This window comes from Dromiciops gliroides, chromosome 1, assembly GCF_019393635.1.
Source record: "Dromiciops gliroides isolate mDroGli1 chromosome 1, mDroGli1.pri, whole genome shotgun sequence".
NCBI classification, from domain to species: domain Eukaryota; kingdom Metazoa; phylum Chordata; class Mammalia; order Microbiotheria; family Microbiotheriidae; genus Dromiciops; species Dromiciops gliroides.
In genome coordinates, this window is record NC_057861.1 from 489,777,369 (window position 1) to 489,802,915 (window position 25,547).

General features: G+C 43.6%; 2 protein-coding genes across 4 annotated transcripts; one reads left to right on the forward strand and one right to left on the reverse strand.

Moving 5' to 3' along the window:
• Window positions 1-159: 159 nt before the first annotated feature.
• RUSF1 (RUS family member 1) lies at window positions 160-11,978 on the reverse strand. 2 transcript variants are annotated; one of them, XM_043975258.1, is made up of 14 exons: window positions 11,697-11,978; window positions 11,170-11,247; window positions 10,648-10,762; window positions 9,257-9,302; window positions 8,465-8,497; window positions 8,253-8,358; window positions 6,340-6,441; window positions 5,375-5,445; window positions 5,096-5,280; window positions 4,960-5,017; window positions 4,640-4,740; window positions 1,180-1,323; window positions 987-1,064; window positions 160-770 (listed from the first exon to the last, which is right to left on the reverse strand). In XM_043975258.1, exons 1-14 carry the CDS (start codon window positions 11,841-11,843, stop codon window positions 676-678), a joined length of 1,359 nt encoding a protein of 452 aa, XP_043831193.1. In that variant the 5' UTR covers window positions 11,844-11,978; the 3' UTR covers window positions 160-675. The 2 variants fall into 2 exon arrangements, with proteins under 2 accessions (XP_043831193.1, XP_043831195.1); XM_043975260.1 differs by having other exon boundaries at window positions 4,670-4,740; window positions 11,697-11,974.
• A 9,306-nt stretch (window positions 11,979-21,284) lies between these two features.
• Window positions 21,285-22,218, forward strand: LOC122735241 (alpha hemoglobin stabilizing protein). Of its 2 annotated transcripts, none has more exons than XM_043976609.1 (3): window positions 21,285-21,363; window positions 21,575-21,653; window positions 21,856-22,218. In XM_043976609.1, exons 2-3 carry the CDS (start codon window positions 21,579-21,581, stop codon window positions 22,057-22,059), a joined length of 279 nt encoding a protein of 92 aa, XP_043832544.1. In that variant the 5' UTR covers window positions 21,285-21,363; window positions 21,575-21,578; the 3' UTR covers window positions 22,060-22,218. The 2 variants fall into 2 exon arrangements, with proteins under 2 accessions (XP_043832544.1, XP_043832545.1); XM_043976610.1 differs by having other exon boundaries at window positions 21,291-21,363; window positions 21,572-21,653.
• The last annotated feature ends 3,329 nt before the right edge of the window (window positions 22,219-25,547 follow it).

The window sequence follows — 25,547 nt, forward strand, 5'->3', positions numbered from 1 at the left end:
GAGGAGCACTAGTGATCCAGTACCACCCCGGGGGCTCTCTGTTGTTGAGGTTAGGGGGAGATGTAGGGGGAGGGAAGTTGGGTGACTTCAGCATTGACACTGTTGGAGTCTAGGCCTAGCAACCTGGGAAATCCAGAGGAGTAAAAAGGAACCCTAATATGAAGACTGGATCATTTTTATCTGTATCAGCTGCATCACTCATCAACTACATACCATTATTGTACTTAACAAATACACACACCATTTACATTATTGTGTCAGTTTAAAATGTGGCTGCTTGTGATTGACTAAAAATAAAACTTATCACAGATCTGAAAGAGTCCAATACCATTTTTTTTGGGGGGGGGGGGCAGGGCAATGAGGGTTAAGTGACTTGCCCAGGGTCACACAGCTAGTAAGTGTCAAGTGTCTGAGGCTGGATTTGAACTCAGGTCCTCCTGAATCCAAGGCTGGTGCTTTATCCACTGTGCCACCTAGCTGCCCCTCCAATGTCATTTAAAAAACGATAGCATAGAGAAGGTTCACCAAATAAAGAAAATGGAGAAGGTGCTGACAAGGGAGGTTCTCCCACTGAGAGCAGTTCACCTTCTCTGGAATTCTTCGTCCTTTGATTCACTGCAGAGCATTCCTGGTCCCCATCTGGCCTTGTCTAGGTCCAGGTGATGGCAGAACCACTCACAAAGTCTTCTTCTCCAAGAGGGGCCACGCAGCTCGCCACTCGTCCACCTCCAATAGATGGTGCTCTGTCTCCCAGCCTACAGCCTGTAGCTCTGGTGGGGAAGAGTCTCTCATAATCCACTGAAGGGCCCTAAATCTGATCTGCATCCTCCACCCCTCCCCATTTTAAAGCTAAGGAAGCAAATTCAGAAAAAAGAAGTGATCTGCCACAGTCACACGATGAGTAAGTGGAAGAGGTCAGATTAGAATACAACACTCTCAAATTCCCAGTTCAGTATGGGTAAAGAAAGGAGTATGGATCTTATTACCTTTCAAGAACTTGGGGTAGAGCCTATCTAGGATCTGGTATGTTTCCTTGACAATGGTCCAATTGTCTCCTTCGGGGGCTGTGAGACCAAAACAATAACCAGGGTCAGCCCTCCAAACCATGATGCACTCTTCCTGCAGTCCCCTTCACGGCCCTGCCTCCATCCCTCCTCATAAAAAGCCCTTGGCTCTCACCTGCCCTGATTTGGCCCCTCAGGGTCTCCAGCTCTTCTGTAAGGGGTACATCCTCCAACAGTGCTGCCAGCAAAAGTCCATGTGTTGCTGCCCTCAGAATGACCCCAGCACTTACTTCCTGGCCCAAAGTCACCTGTATCTGGCCTAGAGAGACAGAGGTACAATACTAGCCTGGCACATGGGCCTCATCTCTAGGACACACCTTATGCATTCCCCTTATCTCTATGTCTTCACCTGGAATGCCTTCTCTTCTTCCCTGCTCATTCCTCAAGGCTTCATTCAGATCCTTCATCCTACCTGAAACCTTCCCTCACTGCCTTAGCTCATACTCTACTCTCTCTTCTTTGAACTCCAAGAGTATTTATAGTCTATCCCACTATCTGAGCTTTGGCCTACAGATGCTGGTATCGTTAGGGTTGTTTTTGTGTGTACATGTCATATCTCCCCAAACACATTTGTAAGCCCCTTGAGGATAGGGATGTGTTTTACACCTGTGCACCTAGCATACAACCTCCTGATAGAGGTGCTTAATCAATATTTTTTGATTGTGTGTCTGACAACAACTGAAAAAGATCCTTGGAAGGACAATTACAGAGATCTTGGGAGAAGAGAGAAAAGTGAGTGACTGCTACGTGAGGCTAGAAATAGAAGAATTAGGTTTCTTCCATTTGGAAAGATGAAGACTGAGAGGGGATATGATAAAAACCAATTAACTCATAAAGGAAAAGGCAGATTTCTTCCCCATATTCTTGATAATAATAGAGAGGAGGGGGCAGCTAGGTAGCGCAGTGGATAAAGCACCAGCCCTGGATTCAGGAGTTCCTGAGTTCAAATCCGGCCTCAGACACTTGACACTTACTAGCTGTGTGACCCAGGGTGAGTCACTTAACCCCCATTGCCCCGCAAAAAAAATAAATAAATAATAGAGAGGAGTCATACTGGCAGCTCTGAAGCCTACTAAAAAGAGAACACATAACTTATAGAAGGAGAACACATAATTTACAGAAGGGAGTGTAAACTCACAGAATTTGTAACCCAAGAGGTGAGGAAAGCCAAAAAAAAAGTGTGTGCGTGTACATATCTATGTATGTATAAGCTACAGAGGAATTTACAGTTCTACACACTCTTTATGCCTGGAAAGGACTTTAAGAGTCAATAGTAAGTTCATGCATCATGAGCTCACAATGATTTCTGACACATTCATGTCAAATTTGGGGTCAAGTAAAACTGTCAGATCCTTTTCACACAAACTGCTGTCAAGGAAGATCTCCCTAACCTGGTACTTGTACATTCACTTTGGAATTGACTGGTTCACTAAGGAATTGATTGGTTTAATTGAAACATAGTCTCATAAACTTAGGAATGGAAGGGATGGCAGCTAGGTGGCACAGTGGATAAAGCACTGGCCCTGAATTCAGGAGGACCCGAGTTCAAATCTGGCCTCAGACACTTGACACTTACTAGCTGTGTGACCCTAGGCAAGTCACTTAACCCTCACTGCCCTACACAGAAAAAAAAAGTAAAAGACTGATTTAGGCACAGCTAGATGATGCAGTGGATAAAGCATGGGCCCTAGATTCAGGAGGACCTGAGTTCAAATCCAGCCTTGACACCTGACACTAGCTTTGTGACCCTAGGCAAGTCACTTAACCCTCACTGCCCTGCAAAAAAGAAAGAGAGAGAAAAAGAGAAAGGAAAGAAAGGAAGGAAGGACTGGAAGGGACCTTCAAGAGGCACATTTAAATGGGTGAGACAGTCCATTTCCTTTTGTGAGAATTGGAATGACACCCCTTGCTGGGAGAGATATTGCAGGGAAGCTCCGACGTGAGGAGAAACCATGTGGCTTTAGTGTCCAGAAGTTACCTGGCATCCAGAAGTTACATCTATAGAACCACCTGTGGGACCTGTCAATCAGAGCTACCAGCCAATTAGCTTGGAGCTCTGTGTGTGTGTGGACAGCCCTGTTTCTAGTTTCTCAGGAGGCTTCTGGGAAAAGCAGAGAAGCAAGGGGGCCTTTCGGTTGGAAACTTTGGCTGGGGAGCAAGAGACAGGCAGGATAGGGAGAGCAAGCAAAATTTCATACTTGATCCACGTGTTTTTCTTTACTACCCCCTAATATACTTTAATAAATACTTAATGCCCAAAGATTGGAGCTATATGTTTTCTAATTTAAGGCAACCACTCATTAGATTTTAGACATCATAGCTAGAATTTTAGCCCCTTACACTTCCTTCCGTTTCAGCTAGTCCTATGGCTTGGGGTCACAGAACACTGTCTTTGAAATATCATCACTCAGAGGGCAACAAAGACACAGAGTGAGAAGGAGCAAATAAGGAACTCAGAAGACTTGAAACAAAGTATAACATGAAGGGAATTTGTGATTGGAAAAAAAAGAGAGATGGGCTGATCACTTAATCAACTACCAGTCTGCTCTAGTGGCATACTCCTGAAGCACGAAGTAAGTCAAGAAGGTTCCTAGCACATTGGTTGGGGGCCCAATGTAACAATCTTACATGGAAAGACAAAATCAAGAACAACTCAGGATGGACAGGCATAGATAGGCTGCACATTGTTGGAGGGAACATCCACACTGATGTCACAGTCATTCAAGAATTGTTTCAAGCCATTTTTCAACAAAAATTGTTGAAACAATTATTTAAAAAAAAAATTGAAATCTTTTGAATTCTGGTTGTCACCTAATAAAGAGTTCTTTCTTAGCTTTGCAACATCACCTAATGTGATGTAGTTGTTTAGTCATTTTCAGTTATGTTCAACTCTTCATGACTTCATTTGGGGTTTTCTTGGCAAAGATACTGGAATGGTTTACCATTTCCTTCTCTAGTTCATTTTATAGATGAGGAAATTGAAGCAAACAGGGTTAAGTGACTTGCCAAGGATCACACAGCTGCTAAGTGCCTGAGGCCAGATTTTAACTCAGGAAGATGAGTCTTACTTACTCTAAGTCCAGCGCTCTCTATCCAATCTACCATCTAGCCTGCCCATGGGATGTCCTGTTTTATACTTTATCCAAGTTGAAGATAAAAATGTTGATTAGATTAGAAAGCCCGGTAGCACTAGAGATCTACATCCAGGTTGACACAGATTTTTTTTTTTTTTTTGCGGGGCAATGAGGGTTAAGTGACTTGCCTAGGGTCATACAACTAGTAAGTGTCAAGTGTCTGAGGCCAGCTTTGAATTCAGGTCCTCCTGAATCCAGGGGCCAGTGCTTTATCCACTGCGCCACCTAGCTGCCCCCAACACTGATTTTATTATTCTCTGGGGTCAATTGTTCAACAAGATCTACCTACCTATGTAGTCAACATTCCTTTTGTCTGACTAAGCTATTATTAAAGGGATTTAAGAGAGATTTCCATGTTCTTATATAAATTCTCTAAAAGCAAAAGGGAATGAAAGTAATTTATTCATAAAGCTTCATTCCATTACCTTTCTTCTTCCTTACCTAGCCTATCGTGCTTTCTACCCCTCTCACCTTGGCACTGGTCCCAGCGAAGGAGGTAGGGTTGTTGGTGTCCCTCACTCACCTGCTCCAGTTCAAAGGCACTAGGGAAAGAAACAAAATGTGGGGGCATATGGAGGAGGAAAAGGTGGCAGTAGTAGAGTGGGTGTGGGGGAGAGTTATGGATGGGCAGGAAACCTAAAGGAGGATTGGGGCAAGAGCCTTGAGTGGTTAGGAAATGCAAAGTCTTCATATGGGGTTAATGGGTGTCCTGAGAATGAACTGGGGGAGAGGACAAGGAGAGAGAGAAGGATGTTACTCACCTTGAGACCAGGCTGTGCAGGGGTACACCCAGGGACAGAGTCAGGGCAGGGTGGCAACCTGTGGGAAGCTGGGGTCAGAATGTTTAGCACGGACTAGGTCTAGGATATGTGGGAGACTAAGGAGGGGCAGTGTCACCTGTCCATAGTGGTTCCATACGATTGGCCAACGGGGGCGTTAGGACCTTTCCCCATTGAATGAAATGCTTTAGGACAAGGTAAAGTCGAGCTTCATTGAACGTTTCCATGATGACAGCTCGAACTGCTCGGAAGTTGGCATAGAGATGGAGGACGGTGAAAAGGAAGAAGGCAGCAAGACTGAGACTAGAGAAAAGAGAATGAGATCAGAGGCAGAAGGCTAGGCAGACAAAATGAGGAATTCACAGCTCTTTCTTCATGACTTGCCCTAAAATCTCACCTTGGCCGTTGAGATACCAGAGGAAGAAGTAAAAGACTGACCAGCAGCCCTGCCAAGTTCACTAGAGTCTCCTGCATTGGGAAGGAAGTTGGCAGAAAGAAAAAAAATGTCAGGCCAGCAGTTCTGACATCATGGAGCCACTGTCAGATTAATCTTTCTAAAGTAGAGCTTTCACCATGTCATTCCCCAACTTAAGAGACTCCTAATGGGACTCCACTTTCTATAGAATATAGTTCAAATGTCTTAACCTGCAATTCAAGGATCTTTAAAAATCTGGCCATAAGTTGCCTTCCCAGCTGTATCACCCATTTAAACATGCCTCTTGAAGGTCCCTTCCAGTCCTAAGTTTATGAGACTAAGATTCAATTAAACCAATTAATTTCTTATGATCTAGCTTTGGAGAGCTGACAATCTAGGATGAGAGATGATGTATTTTTCATAAAATCTTAAACAACTCAAACAAAAAAAGAGTGCAACAGAGAAGTGTTTACAGGAGTTTAATTGTTTGGGTGCCAAATGAATCTTGCCTGTCCTCAGGCTGCTACAAGAGGATTTTCTGGAGCAGCTTCACACCTGGAAATTCAGTCCTCAGTTTACCTCCCAACTCCACTAATACACTAACCCTCACTAGCACGAGCCCCAAATTTCCAGGTTTAGTCCTGACATATTCTATTATTATCCATCTCCTCTGGCCTCCAGCTATCCTCACATGGAAAAAGGTTGGGGAGGACAAGCTATTAATCTGCTAAGTGGTTCCTCTCAGTCAAAGAAACCATCACATTTGGCTGTCTAGATTAGCTTATCAGGCCTGCTCACAGACACTGTGCTATCTACTTAAATGCTGCTCCTCCTAAAAGGAGGGTTATGGTTATAGGTTATCTTCTCACAGATCCCCAACTCAGTCCTTGCTATTCCAACTCGAATCCAGCCCTACTCTAGGCCTTGACTCTTCTCAGGCCTCTCACCTGGCTTCCATCTTTGGCTGAAACATCAGCCATGTTGTCTCTCCTGGCCTGGTGCATGGTCAGTGCTGCCCGTGTGGCTCCCCCTGCTACTCCCACAATGCACTAAGAATGAAATACAACATAAGTAAGAAAAGCTCAGTGCCCAATATAACAATGTCATATTCTCAAGACTAATTATTGTCCTTTTAATTCAAATTCTGTTCAGTTGCTTTTCAGTTGTCTGACTCTTCTTCATGATCCCATTTGGGGTTTTCTTGGCATTTCCTTTAGCTCATTTTACAGAGGAGGAAATAGAAGTAAACAGAATTAAATGACTTGCCCAGGATCACAAAGCTAATAATATCTGAGGCCAGATCTGAACTCAGGAAAAAGAGTATTCCTGACTCCAGTACTCTATCCACTGTACCACCTGGCTGCTCCTTAGATCAAATAGCCCTTATTTTGGAGAAAATCTTGACTTCTTTCCTAAATTAGTGAGAGAAAATAGGTCTAAGACCCTGAAAGAACCCAGCACAGTTACCTGCAGTTTAGTACAGAAACCAAACCTAATGCTGTGATTCCAGAGAGAACAAGAATGTACACTCCTCGAGGGCCCAGAATATTTCATTTTTGTATTTGTATTCCCAGCACTTAGCACAGTATCTTACAGGATTACAGAATGAGATAGAAATCTCAGAGATCTTGTTGTCTTTGTTTGGCCTTTGTTCTCAAAGAGGACTATGACATCAGGGTGAAGTCAGGGCTTGCAGGGAACTGGATTTAAGTGAGGGAGGGCTGTGCTAGGTCATCAACCTCACTCTCTCCTTCAGAGCCATCTGGATCTATCAGCAAGTTATAAATCAGGACCACTGGAGATGGCCCTGGACATTTTTAAGGCAACTGAGGTTGTGACTTGCTCATGGCCACAGAGTTAGTGTCTGATGTGAGATTTGAACTCATGATCCTTCCGACTTCAGGGCCAGTGCTCTATCCACTGCACCACCTAGGTGCCCTGTCTTAGAGATCTCAGGAACCTCAGAGATCACCAAGTCCAACTCTTTCATTTTATAGATGAGGAGACTGAAATTCAGAAGTTAAGTGATTTGTTCTGGATCAAACACCTAGTAAATGTGACTTGAACCCACATTTTCCTGACTGGAAGTCCAAAACTCTCTCCACTATACCAATGCTGCTCCTGTACTTAATAGGAGACTAATAAATATTGATTAAATATACAGTGTTGGGGCAGCTAGGTGGCACAATGGATAGAGCACTGGCCCTGGATTCAGGAGTACCTGAGTTCAAATCCGACCTCAGGCATTTGACACTTACTAGCTGTGTGACCCCAGGCAAGTCACTTAACCCCAATTGCCTCACCCAAATTTACAACCTATTGGCCAACCCCTCGTGGGGGAGCCTTTCTGCACTTGCTTATGCTAGTTCTTGGATGCTGCCTTATCAAAAGGCCCCTCTGTGGAGTCAGTGTGGCAGAGCCTGCCAAGAGAATCTCCTTCACTAGCACTGACAGGGAAAATTCTGAGTCACCTCAATACCACAATGAGGCACCAGCTTAGGCTACTCATCATTTTTATTTATGTTTTTTTTTATTTTATTTTATTTTTGAGGCAACTGAGGTTAAGTGACTTGCCCAGGGTCACACAGCTAGTTAAGTATTAAGTGTCTGAGGCTGGATTTGAACTCAGGTCCTCCTGAATCCAGGGCCAGTGCTCTATCCACTGCGCCACCTAGCTGCCCCCCATCATTTTTATTTAAACTTTCAAGCCCCTCTGTTTTATTGCTCCTGTTGGACTCCTCCAGGGTGCATGGCTTATGCATCTTTTAATCTTCTAAGTAACATAGGACTATGCCCACAATAAGCTATGAGCAAATGATTTTGAATTGATTGGTCCCTCATTTCTTCTCAAGATGAGTACCTTGGCCAAGCTGCTGACACAAACAATGAGGGTAAAGCAGGATGGGAATGCTGGGGCCACAATCTCTAGGAACATGGCTGCATCATTGAGAACATCAGCGAAGAGCCTGTCAGAGGTTAGAGGTTAGGGGCCCCAAATTTCCGTAACAAGAGATTCACCCTGTGCCCTCCAATGCCCACCAGCTCTGTACCTCTCCCTCGCACCTTCATTACCTCCATTTCTTGGCCTCACAATCCAGTCTGCTCCTATAGGGAAGAGGTTACCTTGCATTAGAACCAAGAAGAAAGCATTTACTGTGGCTAGTGTGGCAGCCAGCTTCACATATAGGGAGAGTATATAGTGTGATTTGAAGGGCCCTAGGAAGAGTCTCTCTTCCCAAAAGTATCTCTCATCTGATTTATCATTGATGCCTAAAACCCCATCATTAGAGATGCACTCCTCTGGTTTAAGCACTGTCTTCTCTAGGCTCTTTCTTTTGAAATTCAAGCAGCTCTAAGAGAAGGAACACATTTGGTCCCTAACACCTCAATGAATTTGATATTATTGTATCTTTTCTCCCCTGACAAGAGAGGTGGAAAAACACAAGGCAACATAGTGTAGTGGATAGTGCCATGGACTGGTAGTCTAGTCCTAGCTCTCTCATTAACTATCTGTAACTTCTGGGTAGTGCCCCTATAACCTCAGTTTCTTCTTCTGAGGTCTCTATCTCCAAGTTCTAACATTCTTAAGAAAATGAGTGGTTTCAGGAGTTTAGAGCAAGGGAAAAGAAAGGGTGGTAGAAAAAGCAATACTGATATTGCAATTGATATCTAGGAATAGTGATTCATTAACTGAAAAGAGGTTGGGGGAAATGGGAAGCTACCAAAATCAAACTTCCCAATTTGGGTGAGGGCAAGCCCAGCCAGGTTACTGGTGGCTGTGAAGAGTTAAAAGACACAGTGATTACTCTGTGAAAGCTATTGGTTTAATCAGACCTGATCCAGAATAAAGATGAGCTCACTTACCCCATCAACCAGGCAAAACCAATTCGCCCCAGCATGCCAGTTCCATCTATGGTAGAATAGAGGGCAAATGAGGCCAAAGGGTGTCTGGATTCAATGTTTTCTCATTCATTCATTCAGCAAATAATCATTTTTCATCTATTACATGTAAATTGCTAGGGTGCATGGGGAGGGGGGTTGGGGAAAGGGAGAAGATGCAAAAATAATTAAAACACAATCACTACTCTCACGAAACAGTCTAATAAGTGAGATAAGCAACTTACAAACAACTATTATAAAAGATAAAAAGTCATAAATCCCAGAGCAGTAGTACAAACAATGCTATGGGAATATGGAAAAGGGAGAGATGACTTCTGGCTAGTGGTTATCTAAGGATTTCTGACAGGTGGAAACAGTGGCAGAAGGTATAATATAAACTCCTTAAGGGTTCTAATCTATCTCCACCCCTCCTTTACTACTGAGCACAATGCCTAATTGACATGGTAGGTTAATTAATACATATTAAATTGCATTCCAGGTAGAATAAAATATATAAGGAAGAAATAGGAATGAATGGCTACTATTATTGCTGGAATGTAGGTGCAATGAACAGGATTAGTCAGAATGGCAAAGCAACGGTTGGGGGGTATTGAAGTCTTGAATGATAGGTTGGTGGTTTTTTCCGGGCAATGAGGGTCAAGTGACTTGCCCAGGGTCACACAGCTAGTAAATGTCAAGTGTCTGAGGCCAGATTTGAACTCAGGTCCTCCTGAATCCAGGGCCAGTGCTTTCTCCACTGCGCCACTTAGCTGCCCCAGTAGATTTTTATATCATCCTAAATCAGGAGATCTAAAACTGGGGTCTGTAAATTTATGCATTTAAAAACAATAACTTTGAAAAGGGGTCCATAGTTTCACCAGAAATCCCAAAGGGGTCCTTAACAGATTAAAAAAAAGATAAGAATTCATGCCTTGAGGGCAGTGAGGAAATACTTAAGGTTTTTTAATAGGACTGGGCATGACATGGTCAGAACTGTGCATTAGAAAGACTAGCTTGGGGGCAGCTAGGTGGCCCAGTAGATAGAACACTGGCCTTGGAGTCAGGAGGACCCGAGTTCAAATCCAGCCTCAGACATTTGACACTTATTAACTGTGTGACCCTGGGCAAGTCACTTAACCCCAATTGCCTCACACATACCACACCCCAAAAGAAAGAAAGACAGACAGACAGACAGACAGACAGACTAGCTTGGTAGACCTGTGCAGAAAGGATTATTAAAGAGGGAGGAAACTCATAGCAGAATGAGTTCCTTTCCTTAGTGACAAGAACCCAGAATGCCAGGTGGAGAAAGGGACTCAGTCATGAAGAGGGCAGCATGGTAGGTATTTGGGGCAGGCACAGGGATCATAGCTCACCTTTTAAGAGCCAAGTGACGGTGGCAGCTGAGACAGAAGCAGCTGCATCCCCCACCCCAACCCCCTGAAGGACAGCTTGGGTCGCCAAGGAGCCTGTGAGGCTGGAGGCAAAAGCCTGAATGGTGAAAGGATATCTGGTAAGAAATGTCAGTTCTCCCAGCTTGGAATTTGTCATACCATAGTTTAAAGGGACCTTAGAGATCATGTAGTCAAACTCCCTCCCTTTACAGAGGCCCAGAGAGAGACCAGGGCAAGCCTAAAACTAGAACATGTCTTCTGACTTACAGCCCAGGGCTTTCTCCACTACATCAAGCTGCCAGTCCTGTCAAAACGCCCCAAACTAAATAATGGGAAGAACACTGGGAAAAAGAAAAAGAGACCTGGATTCAAGTGGACCAGTTTGGGCCTCAAAGTCCCCCTCTGTAAAAAGAGAAGCCTGACTGACCTAGATGACCTCTACAATCCCTTTGATGTCATATCCTCCCAGCCTTCCCCCTCCCCCTCGGGGGTCTGGATAATAACCTGTACTGTGTCCCACAGCTGGTAAGCCAGGTAGTCTGGGCTGACACTGTCAGGGAAGCCATGAGGCAGGAACACAGCCTGGGAGGGAAGAGGGAAGGAAAGTGAGTTCAAGATGCCAGGACTTCACGTCTCTCCCCACAATGGACCCCTCAGATGATCTTTGTGCCTTTATTTGGTAGACCTTGCGCCCCTCCTTATCCCAAGACTCTGTTTCCTCCCTTATTGGGGGAAAGGAGGATGGATTGTCTATTCTACCTATATTACCTATAGATCTGTCCCCCCCGCCCCCCTCCCCTTATGGGAGGGCAGGTCTCTCTTTCCTTCCTCTAGAGGCCTAATGCCTTTCATTATGTGGGGGTTTCTCTGCCTCCCCCCCCTGCAAGGGCACTTCCTACGTGGAGGGAGGGGTGTCTCTCTGCATTCCCTCCCGGGGGTGAAGGTCTCCCCACTCTCTCTCCCCCTGGAGGGGGGAGGGTGTCTCTCCACACTCCCTCCCTCCCGAGGGTCTCCTCTCCCTCATCCGTCACCGTGAGAGCGGCTCTCAGGCCTTGCCCGGGCCCGCCCCCAGCCTCCCAACTCAGTCTCCCGTCGGGGGCTACGGTGCAGCTGCGGGGGCTCCTGGAGCCGAAGCGCTCCCAGCACTGCAGGGACACGGGCCCCTTGCTGCCCGACATCTCCGTCCGCAGACGCTGCAGTCTAAGCTCCCGCCGAGAGCAGGAGAAACAAAATCAAGCTGGTGCCTTTGAAGCTGTGGGCACTGATGACCTTTAACCCCATACATCCGCCCAGCCCGCCGGCGTGGTTCCGGCATGGTCCCTCTGTGCCACTGGGTAGCCGCAGATAGCGGCTACGGCTACCCCGTAAGGACATAATGAACACAAAGGCGAAGCTCGAGACTTCCCCACCCCCACCCCTTTCAGTGGGAGGTTCTTCCCATTTGTCTTTGCAGTTCTTTCCATTCAGAGCCCTGGCCCCGCGCTGGCTCCTGGGGACCCGGCGTAGGAGCGGTTAGAGTTAATGGGTTGGAGCAGTTAGACGGCGCAGTGGATAGTGCAAAGGACCTCTAATAAGGAAAACTGGAGTTCTGACCTGACTGCAGAGGCTTACTAAACTCTGTGACCCTCAAGTTACTTCCCTTCTATAAAATAAGGATAATAGCAGTACTTAATCTCCAGGGCTCTTATGAGGATTCAAATGATCTATGTACAAAGCGCTTTTCAAACCTTCATGCATTTATTTACGATCTAGCTACTGTGAATGCTTGGGAGGCCACTTGCCTGCCTAGACTCGGGGTCACAAGGGCCTAAGCTCATATTCTACTTCTATTTATTTTTTAAGATTAAATTGTATTGGGGCAGCTATATGGCGTAGTGGATAGAGCGCTGTCCTTGGAGTCAGGAGTACCTGAGTTCAAATCCGGCCTCAGACACTTAACACTTACTAGCTGTGTGACCCTGGGCAAGTCACTTAACCCCAATTGCCTCACTTAAAAAAAAAAGAATTAAAAAAGATTAAATTGTATTTTTATTTATTTTGTTAAGCATTCTCAATTATATTTTTAATTTTTTAATTTTTTATCATAAAAGTATTTTATTATTTTTTAGTTACATGTAGAGATAGTTTTCAACGTTTGTTTTTACGAGATTTCTAGTTCCAAATTTTCCCCCTTCCATCCCTCCCTTCCCTTCCCCCTCCCCAAGACAGCAAGCAATCTGATATAGGTTTCATATTTTACTTCCAACAAACGCTTATTAGCTGTAACCACTTTGGGGAAATCACTTAGCCTCCTTCACCTTCAATTAACTGTCTCTAAAATAGAGACAACAAACCCCGATTCACATTGTTATGAAGCTCAAATGAGGTCATGTTTGCGAGCTCTTTATGCAAACTTTAAAGCATTATATAAATCACTTAATAAGGATACTGTAGCCCTCTTTTCCAGCCCTTGGTTTCTCAGTGGCCTGTTCCTTTTATATGAAAATTAGCCAAGATCTTTGGGGTCTTTTGACCTCCATCCTCAGGTGATATTTTTTTTTTCAGGGCAATGGGGGTTAAGTGACTTGCCCAGGGTCACACAGCTAGTAGTACACAGCAAGTGTCTGAAGTTGGATTTGAACTCAGGTCCTCCTGAATCCAGAGCTGGTGCTTTATCCACTGCACCACCTAGCTGCCCCTTATTTTTTTTTCTTGTTCTTTTTTTTTTCTCCAGGGCAATGGGGGTTAGGTGACTTGCCCAGGGTCACACAGCTAGTAAAAGTGTCAAGTTTGACCTCCATTCTTCCATTCTCATACTCTCAATTTTCATTTAAGGGAGGCCTTGAGGTATGATGGTGAGTTCCCTGCTGAATTCAGAAAACTTCATCACTTAAGTTTTTCAATGTTGTCCCCATTCATTTGAGTTGCCTTGCTGTTTCCCATGTGCACCTGCGTTTTCTACTACTCTCTATCCTCAGTAGCTTACCACTTTGCCTTTTAGACCTAGTTTTTAAAAAATATGTTTTATTGATAGCTTTTGTTTTACATGACCTAAAATTTCCCCTCTGCCCCCTTCTCTCCCCACCCCATATAACAAATAATATTTTTAAAGACAAAAAAGAGGAAGAAAAGAAAAGGAAACCAGCAACACTGATTAATACTTTGAAAAAAGTCTGAAAGTATACATAATGTTCCACACCCGTGTGCCTCCCACTTCTGAAACTGAGAGTGGGAGCTAATCTTTCACATTTCTTCTTTAGGGTCATGTTTGTTTTTTGTAATTTTGCAACATTTACTTTTGATTTGTGGTTGTTCTTTCCATTTACCTTATTATAGTTACAGTATATTGTTTTGTTAGCTCTACTTACTTCATCATGCATCAGTTTATATATGTTTCTCTATATTCATCACATTCATTATTTTTTACAGCAGAGTAATGTCCACGTGCCACAATTTTTTAAGCCATTTCCCAATTGATGGGCATCTACTTTGTAGCTCTTTGCTACCCCAAAAAGTACTACTATAAATTTTGGGGGGTATATGGGACTTTATATCAATGGTGTATGGACCTAGAAGTGAAATCTCTGGGTCAAAGAAAAGAGTATGGATCATTTAATCACTTAATTTACATAATTCCAAATTGTTTTCTAAAATGGTTATATTAAATCACAGTTCCATCAACAATGCACTAGTGTGTATATCTTCCCATAAACTCTCCACCATGCACTATTACCATCAACTGCCAATTCTCTGGGTTGTGAAAAGTCAAGGTTGTTTGATTTGCATTTTTCTTATTAGTGATTTGGAGTATTCCTTTATATGGTTATTAATATCTTGCTATTCTTTTGAGAACTGTTCATGTTTACTTACCTTATGGTTGTTGTCTTTCATTTCTGAAGAGGACCAAATGACATCATTATGTTAGAGTCAAGTTACAATGTTTCTGACTGTGGCTGATCAGAGCAATATGAGCTTGAAATACTCTACCACAGGTCAGGCACAAATAATCCATGTGCTTTGGGGAAATTATTTTGCAAACATAGGAATTTGGTATCTGATATGTATGCATATACATATATATCATATATATATACATATATCAGATACCAAATTCTTATGTATATATACATATATATCAGATACCAAATTCTTTTTTTTTTTTTTGGTGAGGCAATTGGGGTTAAGTGACTTGCCCAAGGTCACACAGCCAGTAAGTATTAAGTGTCTGAGGCCAGATTTGAACTCAGGTACTCCTGAATCCAGAGCCGGTGCTCTATCCACTACTCCACCTAGCTGCCCCAGATACCAAATTCTTATCTGAGAAATTTGATACAAAGATTTTCCCCCAATTCAACTGCTTCCTTTCTTTTTCTATAGATATGGATTTTGTTTGTGCAGTTTTTCAAATTTCATATAATCAAAATAATCTATTTTATTTTTTATAATTTCCTCTATTCCTTTTGGCTAAAATGGACCCAGTTTTAAAGAAAGTCTCTGTGATAGCACCAGGGTTCCCCAACTTCAAAACCACAGGGATTCCTTTTCCCTAAAAGGCAACAAGCTCAAGTTCAAACAGAAACCTGATAAGTCACTGAAGGGATGGCTCCTGAGGGTGTGGTCACTCTAATGGAACCAAGCTGAGCACCATAGGCTTAGGGGACTTTTATGGAATTAGCTAAATGTATTAGAGCATGCAGATGGGGATTGCCCTTTGTCCCTTTTTAAGTGTCTGAAGGGGAGAGTCATTTGCGCCTGGTCCCATAACTATTAATATTTAGCACAGCCAGCTCCAGACAGGAATCTGCAAAGGAAAGGATGGAGTTCCTAAAGGAAATGGGTTTGATAGATTGGATTTATTCATGTGGCCTCTGACTAGCTCTCCTCTGGGGAAATTAGATTCTGACTACTGGGTGGAAGCTCAGAGGAAGGCATTCAGACTTTAGCTATTGAGACTCTAATCATAAAATTACACAGGTGTGAACTGATCAATTGGTGAAATTTGAGCAAGGTATTAGGACAGCTATGTTTTTTTTTTTTTACTTTTTTGGGGGTTTTTTGGTGAGGCAATTGGGGTTAAGTGACTTGCCCAGGGTCACACAGCTAGTAAGTGTCAAGTGTCTGAGGTCAGATTTGAACTCAGTTCCTCCTGAATCCAAGGCTAGTGCTTTATCCACTGTGCCACCTAGCTGCCCCAACAGCTATGTTTTTGCAAATACTGCTGTTAATTCAAATAGGCACTCTGGAGATGTAGGGAGGAGTCACCCAGTCCTACCACATGGGCAGAGGACAAGGACACTCTCATGGAGGGATCTTTGGGTGTGGTTCCTAAAATAAGGGACCTGCCCAACATGGTGTTTGTAAGATTGTACAATGAAATTCAGCACTCGGGCACTAGGGGCCTTTCAGCCACACCCAAGTGTAAAGTATCCTCCAAAGTCCATTGGAATCATTCAGGGAAAGCTACAGAGGACAAACCATGGAAGGAAAAGGTATTATAGGCTCTTGGGAATAAATATTTGTATGGGCTCTTTCATCAACCTCTATACATGTTACTATAGGTTGTTGTTGCTTGTCCTTCATTCTCAAGGAGGCCCATGACATCAGGAGGTGATGTCATGATTTGCAGTGAATTGGATTTCAGTGAGGGAGGACTGTGCAAGTCACCAGCCTCGCTTTCTCCTCCAGAGCCATCTGGATTCAGTGACAAGTACACATCAGGATGACTGGAGATGACCCCAGATGTTTGAGGCAACTGGGGATAAATAACTTACCCAGAGTCACACAACTAGCAACTGTCAAGTATCTGAGGTCAGATTCAAACTCGGGTCCTTCTGACACCAGGGCCAGTGCTCTATCCACTGCACCACCTAGCTGCAAAATGGAAACCCTTAGAGTTACCTGAACTCTGCCATTTAGTTAACACTAATCAATACCAAATCCTCAGGAGGGTTGAAAACTAGAATATTTTGTTATGCAAATACCCCTTACAACAACCCTATCCCTTGAGAAAGACAGATGGCACCTGGCAGCTTGTGGTGGACTACACAAAGCTAAACAAAGTCAACACAACCCTCACTACAGCTGATCCTGACCTCATCAATGTTGTAGATCAGGGAGCCCAGGCAGCCTAGGCCTAGGGTGAGTGAGGTGGGGTTATTGACCTCATTGTTGCTAGTTTCTCTCTTCTGTGACTGAGACTAGTCAGGAACTGTCTGTTTTCATCTGGAAAGGCATCCAGTATACTTCCATCATTCTTTCCCACACAGGCCTACCTGAAATCTCTTCCTTCATTCTACCACATTATGGTGAACAGAGACCTGAAAGAGGCCTCCTTTCCTGAAGGCATTGGTTTACACCACTATATTCATGATATAATGTTGACTGGGCCAGATGGGACTATGTTGGCAAAGGCTAAGATCAGTTGATGGCTCATATGAGGGACAAGGGGTGGAAATCAACCCTAAGAAAATCCTAGTTCTGACCTATTCAATCAAGTTTGGGGAAATATGGTGGAAGAGAGAAAAGTGTAAGAAGATTGAGAAGGTAGAAAGGAGCCAGGTTGTAAAGAGCTTCAAGTGACAGAGGATTTTTTATTTGATCTTAGAGGTAATAGGGAACCACTAGAGTTTATTGAGTGGTGAGCATGTGTGTGTGGCATGACCAGACCCATGCTTTAGGAAAATCACTTTGATAGCTAAGTGGAAGATAGATTGGAACATGGAGAGACTTGAGGCAGGGAGACTAATTAGAAAGTATTCAGGTGATTGGTGAACACCTGAACTTGGACAGTGGCTGCGTGAATGGAGTAAAGGGAGATGTGAGAGATGTCAGTGTAGAAGCTACAAGATTTGACAGTAGGTTGGATGCATGGGGTAAGAGAGAGTAAGGAGTTGAGGATGACACTAAGGTCCTTCACCTCAGTGACTAGAAGGATCGTGGTATTCCCTACAGTAATAGGGGATTTTGGAAGAAGGAAAGGTTTGGGGTGGGGGGAGATAATGAATATTGGTTTACGTATGTGAATTTTGAGATCATTATCCAGTATGAAATGCCCAAAAGGCAATTGGTGAAACAGGGCAAGAGCTAATTAGAGAGACTAGGGCTGTATTATATAGCTCTGGCAATCATTTTCATAGAGATGATAATTGAATTCATGAGAGCTGATGAGGTCACCAAGCATAGTAGGAAAAGAGAAGGGGGCTGAGGTTAGAATTTTGATTAATGGTTGTGACATGGATAAAAAGCCAACAAAGGAAAGTAAGAGAATAGTCAGATAAGTAGGAAGAGAACCAAGAGAGAGATATAACAAAAACCTAGAGAGGAGGGTTTAGATGACAGTGAGAGAAGTAAAAGCATTTAGTGTAGACTCCTTTCTCAAGAAGTTTTGTTGAAAAAGTGAGGGGAGGCAAAGAATGTTAGCCAGTGAGCATGGTTGGATCACATGAGGGTGTTTTTTTTTTAAGGATGGAGAAACATGATCATGTTTATAATCACCAAAGAAGCAGGTAGATAGGGGAGAGAGAGATTAAAGAGAGAAGTCATAGGTTAGTGGGTACAATCTGCTTGAGAAGATGGAAAGAGATGGGATCAAGAGTCCATGTAGGGGGGCAGCTAGGTGGCACAGTGGATAGAGCACCGGCCCTGGATTCAGTAGTACCTGGGTTCAAATCTGGCCTCAGACACTTGACACTTACTAGCTGTGTGACCCTGGGCAAGTCACTTAACCCTCATTGCCTAGCAAAAAAAAAAAAAGAGTCCATGTAGAATGGTTGGCCTTGGCAAAGAAAAGCCCCCCCTCCCCCACTTTACTGGAAATAAGAGTGAAGCAGAATGTGAGGAAAGATGTCTGAGTGATGTGAAATGAGGAGAGATGAGGGAGTTCTTGGCAAATAGCTTCAATTGTTTTCTGTAAAGTATGAGTTGAAGTCTTCCACTGAAATGGGGAGAAAGGTGCCATAGGAAACCTGAGGAGAAGTAAGAAGGAATATCAAGGGAATTGTGGAGGGTATAATAACAAAGTGATTAGGGAAGAGAAGGATTACCCTTCAAAAATGAGAGCCCAGTTGTGATTAGACAGCAGAAATTTACAGTGGAAATAAGCAACCTAGTTTCAGCATTTCCTCTGGATTTGTTCAGCAGCCAGTAAATAAAGGAGACAGATAGTGGGAAGAATACAGGGTTAGGATTTAGTAAGGTGTAATTTAAATTGATATGCTAAAGGGACCAAAGATTCCAGAATAGAGGATGATTGTAGATTTGAACCAAAGTTTACCAAACTTGTGAGATAAAGAAGGGGGGAGTATGAATCCAGGGCAAGGCTGACAGCTTGGGAAAAGAGTGAAGGATGAAGGGAAGGGTGAAGCATAGAGTTAGAGGTTGGAAAACATAGGGAAAGACAGAATGAGAAATATCTCCAATTCCTTGAAGTTGTTCCCCACACAATTCTCTTGCTTCATCTTACTGTCTGTTGCTCTGCTCTCTGTCCATCAGAACATGCCATGGAGATTCTTACCTTAGGTCAGAGATCTAGAGCTAGAAGGGACATTAGCTTTCATTTAATCTAATTCCTTTATTTTATACACGAGGAAGCCAAGTCCTAGAGAAGTGAGGTGTCTGGCCCAAAGTTACCCAGATAGCAAGTTGTATTGCCAAGAATTCAACCCAGGTCCTCTGAATTTCAAAACATAGAGCTTGGCTTGCTGCATTTTGTTGTCTTTTCTTACCCAGCCTATAATACACACCTCCTTTCTCTCCATTTCTTTAAACCCTACCCTCCTCCAAAGACCAACTCAAGATTTCTCAGTGAGGCCTCAGTGAGACTACCACTCAGCCCCACAGTGATCCCTAAACATTTCTATAGAGCTTAACACTTAGATAACATAGCAAGGTAGCAGCTGCTTTTTTTTTTTTTAAGCACACAAAATATCACTGGTTTTGGAGTTAGAGGACCTGAATTTAAATCCTTCCTCTGTTGTTTGCTACCTAGGGGAGCTTGGAAAATTAATTTTTTTTTCACTCTAGGCTTCAGTTTCCTCATTTGTATAATGGGGAGGGGGGATTGTTGGATTAGATGTCCTTTAAGTCTGCTTCCAGTTCTGAATCTAAGATCCTGTGACCCTGCTTCTCCAAGTAGATTAATACTATAGGATTTTAGAGTAAGAAAGGACCTTAGAGGGGCAGCTAGGTGGTACAGGGGATAGAGCACTGGTCCTGGAGTCAGGAGTACCTGAGTTCAAATCCAGCCTCAGACACTTAACACTTACTAGCTGTGTGACCCTGGGCAAGTCACTTAACCCCAATCGCCTCACTAAAAAAAAAAAAAAGGACCTTAGAGAGCAAAGGACCCTTGAGGCCAAGGTCTTAAGCCTCTTTGTTTTCCTGGGTTTAGCCATTATCTTCCACACAAATGACCCTCAACGTCTATTTGCTGTCATTAAGGATAACACAATTTCTGCACCAAAATCTGAGTGATTGCCCTCTCAACATAACACAACTTATTGATGAGCAACAAGAATATACTTATAGCACATCCGGATCTCAGCTATAGTATACCTAAGGTTAACTCTTTTTTTCCCCTCCCCTGATGAATGTAATAGCATTCTACTTGACTGCTGGTCTCTCCTCCCTTGTACTATTTATTAGTCTTGGTATTGGTGATGAATATTAAATAAAATGCTCTTGGCTCTGGAGGGTGAAATATTAATACTTAGGTAGAATATCAAGATGTTGCCAGTGCTGCAGTGATCAAACACAGTAGAAGAGAATGAAACTTGGGGCAGCTAGGTGGCGCAGTGGATAGAGCACCGGCCCTGGAGTCAGGAGGACCTGAGTTCAAATCCGTCCTCAGACACTTAACACTTACTAGCTGTGTGACCCTGGGCAAGTCACTTAACCCCAATTGCCTCACTAAAAAAAAAAAAAAGAGAGAGAATGAAACTTGATCTCTCTCTGTGTTTCTCCCTCTCCCTTTGCTCCTACCCCAACCCCACCCGCCCCCACACACACTTTGTTAATGTTGTACAACAACAGAAAAAGTTCTAGATTTGGAGTCTGAGGACCTGAGTTCATTTTTTTACAACCTGTCCGACCAAATCATTTACTTTCTCTTTACCTCAGTTTCTTTGGTTGTAAAATAAGAGGGTTGTTGGACTTGTATCTAAGAATTCAGAATCCTGTGATCCTGTTTTTAGCTCAAGGCATCTCTTCATTTTTCTACTGCCTTTTTTTGTTGTTGTTGTTAACACAGACAGACTAGGACAGGAATACAAGTCAGATTTTCTAGTATCTACTCCAGGAGTTAGCAAGAGACTAGAAGGAGAGCTGGGAACCAGGCCCTCAGAGAGATTACATAAGGGTCTGATAAAAACCATTGAGTTTTGGAAAAGTCCAGATGCTCAAATTCTTAGAGGGGAGTCATCATTGAAAGGTAGAAAATAAAGATTGTGGGGAAAAGGACAGCTGCATTTGAGGAAGACTTGTATGGGGATGTCTTGGTTTCACCTAGTTGTCTTCCTGATTAAGTAGTCTCTCTACAATCCTCTATCTCTCCTGACTCATGAAAGACCCTCCCTTTCTCTCCTCCCTCTTCCTTCACTTATCATTATGGTTCAGTAGTTGAATTCAGGGTTCCACCCCATTTTGGATGTCTCCTCCCTTTATATTCCTTCTTTGCCTTTCCTAGTCTTGCTCATACACACAGACTGAACCCAAGAAAGCAAGGTGAGACACTCAGAATAGAGCCAAAAACTAAAGCTGTAGCTATGGCTGGGAAGAGACTCTACCTTAGAGAGAAATAGTCAGGGATTGATGAGAGGTGGAGGAAAATGAACACTTGGGATTTGAAATAGAGGCAAGGTACTAGAGGGGTTAGGGGTGGGTAGCAGAGGTCTAGGGGAAAGGTTACCTGAGCTTATCCTCTTTCTTTAAGCAGGGAGATGGCTCTTCTCCAGTCAAATCAGGATGTCATTTCCTCAGCATTGCAGGAGTTTAGCAAATTGCTGAATCAGCAGGTGAGAGGGCTCCTGTCTCAAGGACCAGGGGATGCAGGATATCTTGACTTTTGGAAGGAAGATGAAGATGGGGGGGGTGTTGATGGAAAAATCAGGGGATAGGAAATGCAGCTTCTGGGAGGTATGCAGTAACTGATGGGAAGGTTGAGTTCCTGGAGGTCAGGACATTTGAGTAGTGACTGCATCTCTCTCCCTTGGCCAGGTATTCACAGAACCTGTAATCCCTGAGAAAGACATGATCACCATCGTGGATGACTGGATAAAGTTCTACCTTTCGTACTTCTCTAATAAGATGACAGGGGACCAACAAGAACAGGAGAGAGCCCTGCAAAAACTGCAAGAGGATCTTTGGATTTCAGCCAACCCATTCCTGGACAAGTACAGAGCCTTCCTAAAAGCCCTTTGAGTTCCCATATCTCCCATTCTTGTCCTAGGCTTCATTTCTAATATATAGCCAAAACTGAGCCCCTCCACTAATCTGTTCATCTCCTTTGAAATCCTATTGTATCTTAATGTCCTCTGACCCTAAAATCTAGACCTCAATAAATCCATACATGGGAATGTCTGACACTAGCATTCTTCTTTCAATGTGTACCTTCCCTCTCCCCAGGGTTCAGAGCATAGACCTATGGATAGCACTTAGGGGAACAGAGCAGTATAAGGGTCTCATTCCTATGTCTTCTGCAAAGTCTAATGGACTTCCATGGATTTTTTTTTTTTTTGGTGAGGCAATTGGGGTTAAGTGACTTGCCCAGGGTCATACAAGTGTCTGAGGTCAGATTTGAACTCAGGTCCTCCTAATCCAGGGCCGGTGCTTTATCCACTGCTCTACCTAGCTGCCCCCCATGGATTCATTTTTACCAAAATAGAACAATAAGTTTTCAGTACTCTCTTGCATTCCCTCTTTTCTCATTGATTCTCATGCCTATGCCTCCCCCAGAACAGAGTCTGGAGGTCCATCCTTTCCCCCTTTCTTCTGTTGGATCCCCTGGTTCAGATCTTGGAGTTTTCTCCTCCTGGCATCTACCTACATTATAGTCAGCCATATTCCATGAGCATAACAGAAATGGGAGACCAAGAAGGAATACAGGTGATCAGAAGGGAAAGAGAAAGAAAGGGAGGGGGGAGATGTCCAGCATTGGTAATGTCATGGGGAAAATGGAGTAAGGGGTAGGAGTTAGGGGATAGGGGATAGGGGATAGGGGTAGGGGTTTGGGGCCCTTAGGAATTCTTCTTTAAAGAATTACATCCTCTTGCACACAAAAGCAGTTAGAATAGTTCAGTAGTTTATTTCGGGGCTGAGGAAGGGAAGGGGAAGGGAAGGGAAACCATGAAAGAAGTCCTTGGACTTCTCATGGAGAGAAAGGCATGGCACACAGAGAGAATGGCTCTGAGATACCAATCTCCTCAAGCAGGAGACAAGCAGGTACTGTTATAGAGGACTGATGGGGGTGACCATCTGACTGTGGAAAGTTCCCTTATTGAGGGAGGAACATCCCCCACTGGTGGTGGCTGGAGGAATTGGGTGAGGGGTGGCTGCAGATCTCTCACAAGCCAACTCCTCAGGACACAAAGGAAGCATACACACCCAAATTTATCTCCCCTGGGTTGAGGGAGACTAGAATGTGAAGCTAGCTCAGTCAGATCTGGTTCCACTTATCTCTTTAGGTGTGTCTGTCCTTTGGATTAGTTTCTCTCTCTCTCTCTCTCTCTCTTTTTTTTTTTGGCGGGGCAATGGGGGTTAAGTGACTTGCCCAGGGTCACACAGCTAGTAAGTGTCAAGTGTCTGAGGCTGGATTTGAACTCAGGTACTCCTGAATCCAGGGCCGGTGCTTTATCCACTGTGCCACCTAGCCGCCCCTGGATTAGTTTCTCAAGGAGAAGGTTCTTTGATGTGCCCCAGAGAACTTCTGGGGTGCTATGGGCCCATAACAGTAGGTAGGAATGGCAGAAGAGGTGGTAGTTTGTACATTTAGGAGGAGTCCTACCCCAACTGGCCTTGAATTGCCTTGCTTTGTTTATCTTCTTTATAATAACCCCGACAGAGTTCATTTTGTAATCTGTAGCATTCCACATAGGCTGAACAGAGACATGTTCTCTTCTGCCAATGCCAATATTACCCCCAGGAGGCCCCCGGTTCCTTCAACATCTTTGACCTGGGCACTCAATTCATGGATCATAAGATGTCAGAACTGGAAGGAAGCTTAGAGATTATCTGTTCCCATTTATTCCACACCATTAAGGATAAGGAAACAGTCCCAGAGAGGGGGACTGAGTTGCTCAGGGATATAATTGGGCACGAGGGCAATAATTAACAGAAAGGTATATTTTTCCCCCAAAAGTCTTAGAAAACTAGAGGCTTTACCTTCCTTCATATCAACCTCAGTTCTTTTAAAAAAATCTGTACCAGATATACGAAATGTAGCGTTTACTGTGTGAAATTACAGATACTTTAAAGACTATGCACTACAGTGGAAAGCTGGGGTGTTGGGAGAGCTGAGTTCCTGTCCGGAATCTGTCACTAGATGGCAGTGTGCCCTTGGACAAGTTACTATGATCATCTGTCTCCCACTTCTCCAACCTTCCCCCCACCCCCCATTCTTGTTCTCAGAATGATATTGTGTTTGCCTAGACCTGGTCTTTTTGCTCCTCTCCTGAAAAATCTCCAGTACTATTGCCTATTAAGTAATACTCAATTTCCTATGATTAGCATTTAAAGCCTGTTGTATCCTGACATCACTTTACCTTTCCATGCTTACTTAATACTATTCTCCTTCAGGTATTCCACGTTATAATCACAGTGGAGTACTCTGCCCCCTGAGCTAAAGATGCCTCTGCTTTGGTCTGAGTGTTTCCTCTGTTTGCTAAGAGTGGGAACGTCCTCTCTCTACTCCTTGAGGTATTGAATTTCTACCAACCCTCTAATCCCAACTCAAATGCTGCCTCCCCTGTGATCCAAAGGTCTATAAAGACCTTCCTCCTTGGATCAATAGTGAGCTCTTTGAGAGCAGGGACTGGGTTTTTTGGTATCCTTAGGGCTTATCCTAGTGTCTGACACACAGTGAATACTTAACGTTTGTTGATTGACCGAGAAACTTCATTTTAGATCTCTCTGATGTACTTGCTATTTAAAACCTTCCACAATCAGACAACTGCCTACTTTTCCCGATATTTCATATCACTCTCTTTCATGTGCATCGTAGAGATGGGGAACAAGGAGAGAGGGATGGGGAAAAGAATGACAGGCTAAGGGCAAATTCCAGAGGAGGATCACTTGGCATTTAGACATTGTGGAAGAGGGTCCGAGAGACTTGGAAGGGTGGATGAAAGAGGAGAAAAAGATGAACGTTGATGGGAAATGTCCAAGGGGGCACTTGATAATGAAAATGGAAAAGGAGGGGTGGAGTTAGAGAGGAGGAAGTAGAGGATCTTATCAGTAAACACAGGGCTCCCTTACATCAGAGGGTGTCATGTTCCATACAACCACCAGATGGTGAAGCAAGACTGCGGTTGAACTCTCAGACAGCCACTCCTTGGCAGGGAGGAGGGATCATGAAACTTCATAGAAACTTGGGATGTTAGTGTTAATGGAAAATTTAAAGGTTATCTGCTCATTTTACCTTTTCATTTTATAAGGTAAGAATACTGAGATCCTTGACTTGACCAGGATCATACACAATTAGTAACAGAGACTATCTACACTTTGTTTTCTCTGTAAAATGAATTCTATGGTTTAGACCAGCAGAGACAACGTAGCATAATGTGATGATGAGCCATGGATTTGGAGCCAGAAGACTGAGCTTTAATTGTAGCCCTCCCTGGGGGTTCAATTTCCTCATATGTAAAATGGATACCTTGTGCCAAATGATTTCTAAAGTCCTTTCCAGCTCAGAG

Coding starts and splice junctions, on each gene's coding strand:
- RUSF1 (XM_043975258.1), bottom strand. CDS start 11,843: ATGTCGGGCAGCAAGGGGCCCGTGTCCCTGCAGTGCTGGGAGCGCTTC. Junction 8,359..8,464: donor TGTGAGGCCAAGAAATGGAG/GTAATGAAGGTG, acceptor AACCTCTGACAG/GCTCTTCGCTGATGTTCTCA. Junction 4,741..4,959: donor CTGCACAGCCTGGTCTCAAG/GTGAGTAACATC, acceptor TTCTTTCCCTAG/TGCCTTTGAACTGGAGCAGG.
- LOC122735241 (XM_043976609.1), top strand. CDS start 21,579: ATGGCTCTTCTCCAGTCAAATCAGGATGTCATTTCCTCAGCATTGCAG. Junction 21,654..21,855: donor GCAAATTGCTGAATCAGCAG/GTGAGAGGGCTC, acceptor TCCCTTGGCCAG/GTATTCACAGAACCTGTAAT.